General features: G+C 42.3%; 1 protein-coding gene across 1 annotated transcript in view; it reads right to left on the reverse strand.

Moving 5' to 3' along the window:
* The window catches only part of Smap2 (small ArfGAP2), a 49,206-nt gene extending 44,580 nt beyond the window's left edge, over positions 1-4,626 (reverse strand). The window contains exon 1 of the mRNA XM_046469201.2: positions 4,113-4,626. Within this exon, the coding sequence (XP_046325157.1) occupies positions 4,113-4,215 (103 nt within the window). The 5' untranslated portion in view covers positions 4,216-4,626. The remainder of the gene's footprint in view (positions 1-4,112) is intronic.
* Between the last annotated feature and the right edge of the window lie 9,758 nt (positions 4,627-14,384).

Below are 14,384 nucleotides of genomic sequence, written 5' to 3' on the forward strand. Positions count from 1 at the left end.
ATCTAAAAAAGCAATAACTTAGCTATCTTAGCTATCAATGGAAAACAAATGAAAGAAAAACTAAAGATTAATTAACAGAAATTAAAATTTAGAACTGTATTAGAAAATTTTCACACAAAGAAATTTACTGGTCTAATCTTTCATGCAAGTCTGAAAAGTCAGGGAATATCCAGAGGCCATCCTCAAGGGTACCATAAAGTAAATCTGCAAAAATGTCAGAACTCCCATATATAGGAAATGGTTTTGGCTTAAAGACTAGGGTTTTACCGGGTGAGTCATTCTAACTGTGGTCCAGTAACTAGAGTATTGTAGAATAAAGTAAAAAAGTGAAACTAACAAAATCAGAATTTAAAAAATAAGATTAACAATGATAAAAGTAAATGATGCTTACATTTTAATAATATTTTAGTTTTCAAGGTACTTTCATCTTTTAAAGTTAAAAAAAAATTAAGGTGAGAAAATTGGGTGGCATGCTAAAGATCACAAAGCTAGTGTAAAAAGAATAAAGGAGTTTTACTACATGCTCCATTCTAAAGTCTACTGCCCCTTCTACTACTCTGCCTCTTTGCCACCTGAAAGATGGGCTTATAAATGCTATGGATGGGCCTAGGACACTTTCTAAGATGCCTCCAATGAGAGAAGCTGCCTTCCAAATCACTTGAGAATATCTTCCAACTTAATCAAGACATCCTGGATAGTGCCTTACACAATACCTTAAATAATGCAATGTGCATGGAGAGAGAACTTTCATCATTTCCATGTTATACTGTTGTATTGTTGATTGAAAAATGCAAGATACTAAGAATTGTGGGTAATATGCTACTATTTGCATAAAAGTACTAAAAGTAATATATTCAAATGCCTTTGTTCTTCATGGCATATATTATTCTCAAAAGTCAGGTAAGAAATTGCCAATAGTGGTTACCTGCCAGGAGGGAAAAAAGTGGCTGAGGGATCAGGGACAGAATAATGACTTTTCACTATATATGGTGTCTTTTGGATCTTTTGAATTTTGAACCACATAAAAGTGCTACCTTTTTCAAAAAGTAAATTTAAATTTAAAAATATATAATGGGAGTTGTAACAGAGGCAGTGGTAATTAGTGGTGAAACAAGATGTAGGAGATGTAAAAAGTAAAAAAAAATAAATAAATAAATATATATATATATATATATATATATATATATATATATATATATATAAAATTCTTCTCAAGGTTCACAGTCTGAAGTAAATATTCCTCAAGACCATTCCAATTTCCTCCATTTAAATTCTTTGCTCATTAAACAGCTCCCAATTTCTCATAAACCTTGATTGATAAAGGAGAGTCCCAATACTGGACATGAGTACTCAAATCAACAAAAAGGCAGATCCTCTCATGGTAAACAGGAGTGTCCAGTTTAATCCACAGTCTCTGAGGAGTTGCTTGGGGGTTTATTCCAGGCACAAGAACTGCAGAGAAAAGACCAAGCCTTGGACCAGTAAGATTCCAAATATGAACAAAGTATGACACATTCCATCTTACTCAAAAATGAAACTGAGCCGCAATTAGCCAGAGTTACCACTGACATATCTGAAATTTTCAGTAGTTTTGTCCTCTGTCGATCATTATTTAAGTCAGTCTAAAAATTGCCCCTAAAGATCACATTAGCTTGAGGTCTCTGGTGATGAGAAAACACATCTTGGGCTTAGGGGGTTTTTTTTTATTGTTTTTAGTTGTAGATGGATTTAATACCTTTATTTTATTATTTATTTATTTTATGTGGTGCTGAGGAATGAACCCAGTGCCTCACACGTGCTAGGCAAGTGCTCTGCTATTGAGCCACAACCCCAGCCCCAGCAATGGAGTTTTTAAAGAGGCATCAGGGAAGCATCTTCTTTCCCCATACTGAAATCAAGCCAGTGCCATAGAGAACCCAGGTACTGGGGAACCCTGTACTCAAAAAATGAAAAACCCCAGGACCAACAAAACTTCTACTAAATAAAAAGAACACCTGCTTTTTCTTTATTCTGAAATTTAAATTATACATTTTTAGGATAAATTAATAAAGAAATATCATTCCTAAATAAGACTTTAAAAAGAAGAGTCGTTGCCAAAGAGTTATTTCAGAACATTACAGAAATATTCACTTGTGGGTCAGTAGTTAAGGCTGTATCAACTGATTGAATATTAATGGATGAGCACTCACCAGAGCCTATACAGTTAGAACTCAATTTTCTAAGAAAAGACACAAGAAATACAGATAAACAAACTGAAACCCAATTTTCATTTTAGCCAACAGTTTTTTAGATTCCTTCTCCAACCAAATATATTTTTTGTCAACGCTACCAGGTAACTATCTATTGATGTTTACCATCAACAGCAGCTATAAGTTTTTACAAGCAAGCAGTTACAAGTTCTCATTAAGAATTAACTAACGTTTCAATATATGATCCCCAACAAGGTTATTAGTAAAGAGCAACAAAAAATTTGAAAAAAATTTGGAGGAAGAAGTGGTGAATCAACCTCTCTTCCACATGCTATATTTTATTGGAACATGAGTAAGAATACAAGTAATATGAGAAGTAGGGGAGTGGGTGCTACTAATCATCAAAATGGCATCTGACTTTCCAAATGTAGCAATGCTCACTCCAGTGGGTTGCTTCACTATGACTCAAAATCTGTCAAGTAAGGACATAAGGTAATTTAAGTAAAGACAAACAACTCACAAATTTTAAACTGAATCCTCCAAAGATCTAACAAGGATCAATCTATAAGAAATTAACCTACTCAACATAAATTGATTCTAAAATACTTTTTTAAATAAATTCTTGCTAATGTAAAAATTTAGGAAAAGAAGTCTGGGGATCTGCTTTCCTAATGACAAATTTCATTTACCTATTGGTAGAGGTCACTAAAATATACTACTAGGTAACTAAATCAATGCATCATTCCTCTGTCCTCCTTACATAACCTATTCTAAAAAAAAAAAAAAAAAAAGGTAATCAAGTGAAACCATTGATTAAGCATCTTCCTTTTTCAAAATAAATATATTTACATTAGAATTTTTATACTATATATATCCAACATGCTATATGGCAAATAACCCTAGCAAATCCTCTGCATTACCAACAAAAGTAAATGAATAATATCCCCCCCAAATATTGCAATTTGTATCTATAAATGTTAAATGTAAACATTTCACTAATAACCAAGCTTTCCTATCACACTGATTTTTAATTGTATTGAATCATGGATTTTGAGGGCACAGGAAACAAAGACTAAATGATTCTGCCAATTTACACTATTTCACCTTTACTAGAGTAATCACTATGGAAGCAACAAATCCGATGATGAATTCTTTGCTTCCTTTTGTCCACTGATAAAACTGATCCTGCTCTACAGCCCAAATCTGTTAGTTTCTGCCAGCACACACATGAGGCCTCCAACGCACTCCACAAACCAGGGCTAGGCTGTCTAGAAATCCGCACTGTGTCACTGCATAAGGCAGCTTCCCTCTGCACACATCCTGGAAGAAGAAAGCCACCTAAGCACTCTTGTCAGATCTCAGCAGGGCTGTAAAATGACAAAAGGAATTGCTCACCAAAGAGCAGGCAGCAACAATCACCACCTTTAAAAAATCATTTAAGCAGTTATCTGTCATCTCACCTCCCTCCTCCCCTCCTCTCTCTCTCTCTCTCTCTCTCTCTCTCTCTCTCTCTCTCTCTCTCTCACACACACACACACACACACACACACACACACGATGCACGCGCGCGCGCGCACACGCACACTCACAATGCAGTTCATCCACAGATTTGCAAGTGAAAGGCTGCTAGCTCCGGACTGACAGTTGACCCAGAAGTCACCAAATCCCTGAAATACAGACACTCTCACCTGAACACACCAATTTCACCGCCCCCCACACCCCCCACCATTACCACCTCTGACACACAATTCGCTCGCACCAAACCCCGAGCCGCACAAAACCTAGCATGCTCACCAGACGCGTTACCATTTAAAGATGACTTGGGCGCCCTAAACTCCACAAACCCCCTCCCCACGCAGGCCATCCATCACCATGGCGCGGCCCGGCGACTGGACCCCTCGCCCACCCGGAGGGACGCGCTACCTTTAGACTGGCAGTCCGCACAAAACTTGTTATCCTCCTCCAGCAGCAGGTTGGCCAGGACCGCCTGGTACCGATCCACGTCCTTCACCGACTTGCCGGTCATGGCCAGGGTGCCGGCGGGGGCAGAGGGCGACGCGCCCTCCTCGCCCCCAGATGCCCCCGTCTCAGTCCGAGGTGAGAACTCCCGGTCCCCCGCCCAGGAGCACCACCTGAGCGGGGGAGAGCTCTCCTCCCGCACCTCCCGGCGCCCCTCTAGGGTCAGCGGCGTCAGCCCCCCACTCCTCAGCCCCTCGGCGCCGCGCCCCCTGGCGGGCTCAGGGAAAGGCCTGGGTCCAGCGGAGGTTGCTGGACCAGGGACCTTCAGCCCAGGCGAAGGGAGCCCGAGGCTTCCTGGGTGCCGGACGCAGAGCCGACCCCCGGGGCTGCCTTTCTGCCGGCAGTGTGTCCCGCGCCTCGGTTTCCCTGGCAGCTGCCGACACCTCGGACACCACCTCCGCCGCCTACTTCCGGCAGCTCTTCCTCTCCACCTCCACCCTGCCTAGCCCGCGCATGCGCCCCGCCCCACCGCGCCGCGCTGCCTCGGCTCCGCCTTCCAAGAACCAATCCCGGGAGAGGCCGGGGAGGGGCTTCTGTAGGGGCGGAGAAAGAGAAGACACGCCCCCTGCATGTCCTTGGAAAAGAATGAATGAAGCCTGGCAGAAAGAGTGGAAGGAATAAAGGAAAAGGGAGAAAGCAAACATTTGCTAAGTTCTTGCTGTGGAAGGCACAGTGCTAACCACGTTACATGAATTATCCCAATATAATCTTCACAAAAACTCAGAATTAAGTTTTTATCATCCTTATGTAATTTCCGGGTTGTGGATACCCCAAACTCCTCCAGCTTTTTTTTTTTCCTTCAACAGACACATAAAAGGGCCCAAGTCCCTAGCCGAAGTTTAAGGGGACATCACACTCTCCCCATTTTTCGGAAGGTTCTGGTCACTCCTCTATGGGAATGCCGCCTCCCACTGATATTCACTAGCTTTCTACTGCCATCACCATCTTCGGACGTTGTTCTGCCTACTGCCTAGACAATCTGTGTCTTCTTTGATTCATTACATCTTCACCAAACAATGCAGTTTTGTGTAGCAGACTCATACTGAAGGTTATTTGGGAGGAGGGTGGTGATTACAACATAGCACAGAATATGCAATGACTTAAAAATGATTATTAAACATCATTGTCCAAAGCCACCTTGCTACAGATAATTTATTAGTGGCTGTCCTTTTCTTTAGGAAAACATCTGCCATCTTGCTCTTGTTTTCATTCATTCATTCACTCACTCACTCTGCAAATTGTTCCTGAGAAACGGCTAAGTATCAGGCATCCTACTGACCGATCGAGGAACAACATGATTTGAATTGTGATTTTAAAGGATTATTCTGAAGGCTGGGAGTGTAGCTCAGTGGTAGAGCACTCACCTAGGATGTGTGAGACCCTGGGTTCCATGCCCAGAACTGAAAAACAAATCATTTTGGCTGCCATGGAAACATTAGATCAGGGAAGCTGGTAAGATGAAAAACTCAGAATCCTCTTATTTTTGTATAACCCTCTCCTGAATCTCCACTTTCTCCCAAGACTAGTCTCCCCTCAAAACTTTCATGTCATCAGAGAAAAACTAAAATTTACTATTATTTAATGAATCACAACAATTTAATTCTATCTAAACCATTCTGTTCTACCCATGCCTAGGAGACCTTTGTGAATATACATTTTGTAAACTGTTTTCCGTAAAGAAAATAAAAAAAGAAAGAAAAAGTCAAAATAGGTATTGCTTTAGCCATTTTTTAGTTGATGAAAGAGAGGGTCAAGATCACTCAGTGATAGAGCTCTTGCCCAGCATGCTCAAGGCCCTAGATTCAATCCCCAGCACCAAACCAAACCAGATTACTCAGTTATTTGGTGATTGTGCCTTACTCCAAGCCCTTCTCATCTTCATCCCTTCACTCTGCAAATAGCCTTCTTGCTTTAAGTCTTACTCTAAATAAACTGATCCTTCATATCTCTCTATCTCTTTTTAGAGAGAGATTTTACATGAAAAGAATCTCACTAACCTGCTTAAAAATCCTTTAGTGTTCCATTGCCTATGGCAATGCTTCTCCAATTTTTTCATTCGGTGAGAGAAGGCATAGTCTGGAGATTAAGCACACACACCTTGGGGCCAGAATGTCTGGGTTTAAATACTCAGTTTTAACACTTACCATGTGAATTTAGCAAGTTACTTAACCTTTAGGTGCCTTGGTTATCTCATTTATAAAATGGGAATGATGATAGTACTTATTTCACAGGATTGTTGTAAGATAATGCCTTTATTTAAAATAGCTCTAACCCATAGTAAATGAAGGCAATGAATGTTCTTCATTCAATATTTCTGACTTTTTGCGTGTTTGTTTTGTATATGGGATTTTATTTCCTGGCCCTCTTATGATTGAGTATGACCAATGAGTTTGAGTAGAAAGGATGCATCACTTTGTGCCTGAAGCATTTATTTGCTACTTTGAGACTCTTCTGATTCCCTTTCCCTCTGATATGGCAACTATCAGTGTTCAAGATGTTGGTTACTCTTTATACTGGATTCCTGAATAACTGATAAGAGTCTTCTGCTAGCCCATAATGGATAAGCAGCAGCCCAGCATGGTGGCATATTCCTGTAATCCTAGTGGCTCAGGGGGCTGAGGGAGGAGGATCACAAGTTCAAAGCCAGCCTCAGCAACAGCGAGGCACTAAGCAACTCAGGGAGACCGTGTCTCTAAATAAAATACAAAATAGAGCTGGGGATGTGGCTCAGTGGTTGAGTGCCCCTGAGTTCAATCCCCAGGACTCACACACACACACAAAAAAAAAAGGATAAGCAGCATGAGCAAGAAATAAATCTTCTTTATGTTATCACTGAGTTTTGTTTATTTACAAGCATAACCTAACCTATCCAGACACATCAAGTATTAGCTTTATTATTACTTTTTTACAGAGTTAGGGATCAAATCCAAGGCCTCATTTATGCTAAGGTAGCACTCTACCACTGAACTACACCGGCAGCATATTATCAGTAATAACGCCAGAGGAAAATGAATGTATACCTCAGGGTCTGAGGATATGGACAAGGCAAATCTCTTCTTTTCCCAAGTTCAAAAAGATGTTTTTGAAGTCTTGAATTTTCCCTTGACAATTCTTGCAAAAATGCTCCCCCTATTCCATAATATAGTGTTACTTTATCATAAAACTGTTTCACATTAATGGTTATAATTTTCTATCTGTCTCAGCATCTGTTGTGCATTGTCATCTATGGTTATGAGAAAATTGGAAGAGGCCAAGGGCAGTGGCACACACTATAATCCTGTGGCTCGGGAGGCTGAGGCAGGAGGATTGAAAGTTTGAGATCAGCCTCAGCAATTGAGCAGGGACCAAAGATGTAGTTCAGTGGTAAAGTGCCCTTAGGGTCAATCCCCAGTACAAAAAGAAAGAAGAAATTTAAGAGTCCTGACAGCACATATCACACTCGACTCCCAGCTGATTTCTCTTCTTGGTCTTTAAATCAGAGTATTTTGCCACCTAGCTCACATAAAAAAAAAATGACAAAGTGAAGTTGATTTTTAAGCAGTTATATTAGAGTAACCATGGAGAATATTCCCCCAAATATATGGTGAATATTGTTGGACTGTTGCCATAGGAAGTTTTCATTAACACATCTTCTAACTAAGAGATCAATTCTCTCCAGTCATATGTTGAACAAAAGCAGCTTCTGATCCACTGGTCAATTCACTTGGCCAATTTAGGATAATATGAATAAAAAGGCTTTTTCATTAGGAATGCAGGATGATTGTGCTCTCCACTTCACAGTCAGCTCTGTAGTCATTTGTCACATTAAGCGAACCTCAAACGAACTTGTAGTTCATTTAATCAACTCTCTTCAAGCAATTCTCAAGATTTTTTCCAACGTGAAGGACTTGTGATTATTTCAAAGCCTCCCCTGCCTTGCAGTTGATTATGTCTTCAGCTTTGAAAGCGTGTCTGCTACGTGAGCCAGCCCCGTGAGCCTCCAGCTGCAGGCCCCTCTCTGCCTCCCTTCCCATGTGTCCCTCCCCACAGTCTCACAGCTTTGGAAGCAGCTCCTTTCGCCATTGCTGATGATACCCACTGTGACAAAGTCTTTCTCAATGACACTGTTTCATGACATCATGTTGCTCAGGATTCCAGGGGATTGGTGGTCACTGTTCCCTCACAAAGAGAGAATGGCCTCTCTCCAGCTCTGTGTCACACACCATCATCCAGGCCCCAAGTTAGACCTGCTTGTGTCCACTGTCTCCTGAAGTCTTTTCTAAGCCTTTGAACCTGTCTTCCATCCAAAGGGGCTCAGGCCCCATGCCAGGACCAGGGGGTCTGCCAGGAACCAACTTCAAGTTGTACCAACCCACCTTTCTTCTGAGACAATTTGCAGCTCCTACATCTACCAAACATCTCCCTCTTCCCTCCTCTCCCCCAACCGCCCACTGACCTTCATGACTATTCACTAATATAGGACCTGGAAGAGGAGGCCAGGCTGCCTGTGCCAGTCTTGGAATCCTGGCTGAACTCATGGCCATGGAGCTCACACGGCACCGCCCACAGGTGTACGATAATAACAGATGGCAGCCATGAGCGGTTGTATTCAACTCTGCATGTCACAGGAGAGTGGATGTCTGCATCAGCAGCTCCTGCATTTTCAGGGCCTAGGATGGACTGGGCAAATACACTTTGTGAAGGCCTACTCCAGGGACTCTGTAGCAATGACAGAAAAGTCACCCCACACCACAACATATCATCTCAAAATAGCAGAACCCTGGGGAGAAGGCAAGATCTGAAGTTTCCAGAGAGGAAAAACAAACCACATGAAAAACGACTAGGAATCAGAATAGCATAGAATTCTCAACAGCAATTCTGGAAGCCAGGAGACCATGGAACAGTGCCTCCAAAATTCTGAGAAAAAAAAGAGTTGCCAACCTAGAATTCTGTGCCAGCCAAATAATCATTCTAGAGACAGCGTGGAATAAAGGTTCTTTCAGATATGCTTGATTCTAAAATTGTATCTCTCGTTCTGGCTTCTGTTCAGTTGCCCTCCACATTCCCTCTCGGCCCTTCACCCTGCTCTGGGGCCCAAGAGGTGACTTTGATGGACGGCACTGGCCTGGCTCCTGGCACATTGGCTTCTGGTTGCATTCAGTCAGTGGAGGCACAGGCAGGAAATCAGAGGCAGGAGCAGAGAGGTTATTTATTTTGTCTGCTTTCTCCCTGCTAGTAGGGCCACTTCCTCCTTCCCCTGACAGCGGCCTCTCCTACAGCTACAGTCTCACCACCTTCTGCTAATACCCTCTCCTGCCACCCCTCAGGCTTTGGGGGTTACAGCATCCTGCTGTTGCTAGCCTCAAGATACATGGCACCCTTTGTTGGTTTCCTGTAACCTTTAAACTCTCCTTACTGCCTCTTTTTCATTGGCCCTGTGTTTCTTATTGGAACCTAGCCAAAGCACCTGCCATGCATACTTTGTCAAAAGCCACAGAATAAGGCTGCGATGTAGCTCAGTGGTAAAGCATTTGCTTAGCAAATATGAGGCCCTGGGTTTGATCCCCAGCACTGAAAAAAAAAAAGTGGCAAGGTAGGAGCAACCAGAGGGGAATGAACACAAACAAGCTCATGATCAATAATAACTAGTTATCCTATTATGAGCATTAATTTGATAAAATATTGGTACTTAACTATAGCCTGTAAATGTGGGAGAGGAAATCTGGGGGAGTAGTATAAAGGAATCTAAATCCGGGGCTGTGGCTGCGGCTCAGTGATAGAGCACTCACCTGGCATGTGTGAGGCACTAGGTTCGATCCACATAAAAATAAAATAAAAATGTACTGTGTCTACCTACAACTAAATATATATGTGTGTATGTATATATATTAAAATATAAATTCTCATCTTCCATAGCAGGGAGAGAATGAACAAGGCAGGAGAGGTAAATACTGGTAGGATAAGCATGTCAATCACCTAAATTCACAAATTGCAGAATAATCTACTACAAGAGTTGAAAGTAGTTACTTCAAACGAGTGGGGACCAGAGTAAGTAGGGGCAGAGCAAGGCATTAATTACTGTTGGTCATTATAACCCTGGTATACAAAAATATCCCCAAAGTCGTACTATTAGTAATACTCATGGACTCTAGGAAATGATTCAAAACATTTCCTGTCTAGGCAGTTTTCACCTCAGAGTAAGTCAGCCTTGGATAAACATCCCTCTGCATTTTCTCTCCCTCTGTTTGTTCCACAGTGTACAACTCCTGGAAAGTTCAGTATTTTTTTTTTTTTTTTGGTATTGGGAGTGAATTCAGGGGTGCTTAACCACTGAGTCACATCCCCAGCCCTTTTTTATTTTGAGACAGGGTCTCACCAAGTTGCTTAGGGCCTCGCTATGTTACTGAGGCTTACTTTGAACTTGAGATTCTCTTGCCTCAACCTCCAGAGTCACTGGGATTACATGCCTGTGCCACCATGCCTGGCTCAGACCTTTGAGAAGTTGTAAGAAACACAACAGACTATGGCTTAAACAAACAGTGGTTTGTTTTCACACAGAACAAGAAATCCAGAGGCAGGACTGTTGTTCACATTGCTTCAGCTACCCAACAGGGTCTATCCTGCCTTGCCATCCTCTATCTGCTGGGTTTTTTTGTTGTTTGTTTTTGTCTTGTGGTTTTGTTTGTTTGTTTGTTTGTGTGTGTGTGTGTGTTGTTTTTTGTGATGCTGGGGATCAATCCCAGGACCTTGCATGTGCCAGGCAAGCACTTTACCAAAGACCTACATTCTCAATCTTATTCATTGGATTCTCATCCTCATGTTCAGTGGTTTTTGTTTGTTTATTTGTTTGTTTTTTAATATTTTATTGATTGAACTTTATTTATTTTTTAAATTTATATGTGGTGCCAAGACTCAAACCCAGTGCCTCACGCATGCCAGGCAAGTGTGCTACCTCTGAGCCATAACCCCAGCCCTGTTCAGTGGTTCTTAAGGAATGGGCCCCAGATAAGAAGCATCAGTATCACCTGGAAACCTCTTAGAAATGGAAATTCTCACACCTATTCCAAACCTAAGACTCAGAAGCTCTGAGGGTAGGGCCAGCAGTCTGTGTTTTAAGAAGCCATCTGGGTGATTCTGATACATTCAAGTTTGAGAACCACTGCTCATGCAAGTCACCTCATGGTCATAAGATGGTCACCACAGCTCCAAACATCACATCATCTTTCAGAGAAGGAAGAGGCAAAAAGGAATGTCTCAGTCCGGGAATTTTCTTTAATCAGGAAGGCAAAAATTTTCTCAGAATCAGACTTCTCCTTAAGACTTCATGGCCAGAATCAGGTCGTATGGCTCAATCCCTAAGTACAAAGGAGGCTAGGGAAGCACCTATAGCTGGAGACAGCAGAGAGAGAGCTGGAAATAACTATGGGCAGCCAGAAGACAGTGTCTGCCACTGAGTCCATGGTGATCAGGGCCACAGATAGCATCATTCCTATCTCTACCCTGAGAAAGCAGTGGAAGATGTGGACACTCATCCACAAAAAGTAATCTTATAATGTTCACATTCTTTTTTTTAATTTGTTCTAATTAGTTATACACGACAGTAGCATGCATTTTGACACATCATACAAAAATGGAGTGTAACTTCTCATTTGTCTGGTTGTTACACAGGTCATGTAATCATATACACACATAAGGTCATAATGTCGGATTCATTCTATCATCATTCCTACCCCCCCCCCCTTCACTCCCCTCTGTCTAGTACAAAATACTCTATTCTCCCTGCCCGACCCTGGGAATTAACATCCACACATCAGAGAAAACATCCAGCATTATGTTCTTTGGGATCAGCTTATTTCACTTTGCATAATATTCTCCAGTTCTATCCATTTTACTGGCTAATGCCATAATCTCATTCTTCCTTAAGGCTGAGTAACAGAATGTTCACATTCTTTAGATGGGAGACTTCGAAGACATTGAAATCTCATTCGTGTTAATATGATTGGCCTCTTGTGGAGTGGTTTGATCATTATTCATTATGTTAAAAGAATCCCGTTCCGTCAAAAATGAGCTGGGAGACAAGGCAGGGTGGTGCTGAGGCAGGAGGATGACAAGTCCTAGGCCAGCCTCAGCGACTTAGTAAGAAGACCCTGTCTCAAAAAAAAAAAAAAGCAGGGAGGGCAGCCTGTGAATGTGACTCGGTGGTAGGGCAATCCTGGATTCAATCCCCAGTGCTGCAAAAAAAAAAAAAAAAGGAAATAAAGAAAGAGAGAAGGGGGAATTAGAGGGGTGGGGGTCAAAAAAAACCCCAGTTCTGCTATACTGGCTTACATTTAAACTTTTTTTTTTTTACATAATCCCAGCAACTCAGGAGGCTGAAACAAGAGGATTGCAAGTTTGAGGACAACCTGGCAAATTAGTGAGGACCTCAGCAACTTAGTGAGAGCCTATCTCAAAATAAAAAAATAAAAAGGGCTGGGGATGAAGCCAGTGGTAAAGCACCCCTGGGTTTATCTTCAATAATAAATAAATAAATAGAAAAGAAAAAAGAAGTGCCTTAATAGAGTTGAGTCAGTTTTCACACAATCAAGGAGAACATTCCAGGAAGGGAGATGAGTATTACGAAAATGCAGAAGTGAGAAAGGAAAACTGCAAATTGTTAGAGTATGTGTGGCATGCATTAGGAAAAACTGACAAGGGTCAGATCATGAGGGCCCTGTGTGCTGTGCTGAGGAGGTTGAAATCCACACTGTGGATTAAAGTTTAGTAGGTGACTTATCCTGGGTCTATGGACTCCAGTGCCTTACCAGCCCTTTCAAATTGTATCGCTGGTGTGTAGGTATGTGCACTTTTCTGGGGAGAGGGCCCCAAATTTGAAAGACGAGTGTAAGCCAAATAAGTCTAAGAATCACTTCACTAAGGATCAATGAGCTACTCATTGCATGTTATATTCATCACCACAGTAAATTTAGACTCACACTAGACTCTAGATCCAGGTTGACAAGAAAAAGACAGAGTTGACTAGGGCCAGGGTTCCACCAGAGCCCTTTCCTGTGCAGGCTCTGAAGGGGGAAAATAAAGGACAAAACCCCCCAGTTCTGTGAAGGCTGTACAAGTGCTGGGGGACAGGGGGCTCCCTCACATTGCATCAGAAATACCTGCCAGGTCACAGAGTCCCTGCTTTCCCCAACAGCCTCCCAGTCCTGCTCTCTGTCCTCATTCCCAAATGAAAAGAAAGCTCAGGGTGGGACATCTGTGAAGAGAGACCCACCAGCTCCCCATCAAAGCTGGGGCACTCCAGAGCGGCACCCCCAGGAAGGCTCTAGAAAACGGGAACAGGGGTGGGTTTTTCCAATGGGAGGAGAACAGACACAGGGAACTTCTTGCCTATGACTTGTCCCTGAGAGTCCTGGTAAAAAGTGGGAATAATGTGGACCTGCTCCCCTCTCTGAGTCTCCAGGGGAGTCTTTGACTCTGGCTGCTCGTACTAGTATTTGTCATGAGAGAGTAAGCAGAATGGGGCAGATTTCTTTTCTCTTTTTTTTATTAGAAATATTTTTTAATTGTAGATGGACATACCTTTATTTCCTTTATTTTTATGTGGTGCTGATGATCAAACCCAGTGCCTCCCACGTGCTAGGCAAGTGCTCCACTGAGCCACAACCCCAGCTCTCATTTATTTTTCTTAACCCTCAGAGAGATTGCTTCATAAAAATCACTTGGAACAGCAGAATAAAATTGTTTGTTCTAGAACAAGGTACAGACATGTTCTTCCTATGATTAAACCCATTCACTACGTGGTGGTGTCTGGGCTCTTTCCCATTAATGCCTGAGTTTAAGATGCCTTTAGGGGCCACATACCTGAACATTCATCCCAGTAGACCCAGAGTCTACTGCAAGCAACTGTGTTAGGCCTGTTGATGAAAGTGAGGACTTCCCTGATTCACTCTCTGGGGCCTCACTGGCCCAAACATATTACACAACTCTTCCTGAACAGGAAGTGGCCCAGATTTGCAAATCGTCACACAATTTCAGCTTCACACTAATAACACAGTCTTGGTTTTGTCTCTTACCAGGAAACAGAAGTGGCACCCTTCACTGCCAGCCTGTTTTCTTCTATGCTCAAACTCCTCACTGCTACCTGGATCTTTTAATGTCATGCTCTTATGGCGTCTCAGGGTAGGGACCCTGGGCTTGCAC

This window comes from Marmota monax, unplaced genomic scaffold (assembly GCF_021218885.2).
Source record: "Marmota monax isolate L192 unplaced genomic scaffold, Marmota_monax_Labrador192_F-V1.1 WCK01_AAM20220418_F8-fsc00008, whole genome shotgun sequence".
Taxonomy (NCBI): domain Eukaryota; kingdom Metazoa; phylum Chordata; class Mammalia; order Rodentia; family Sciuridae; genus Marmota; species Marmota monax.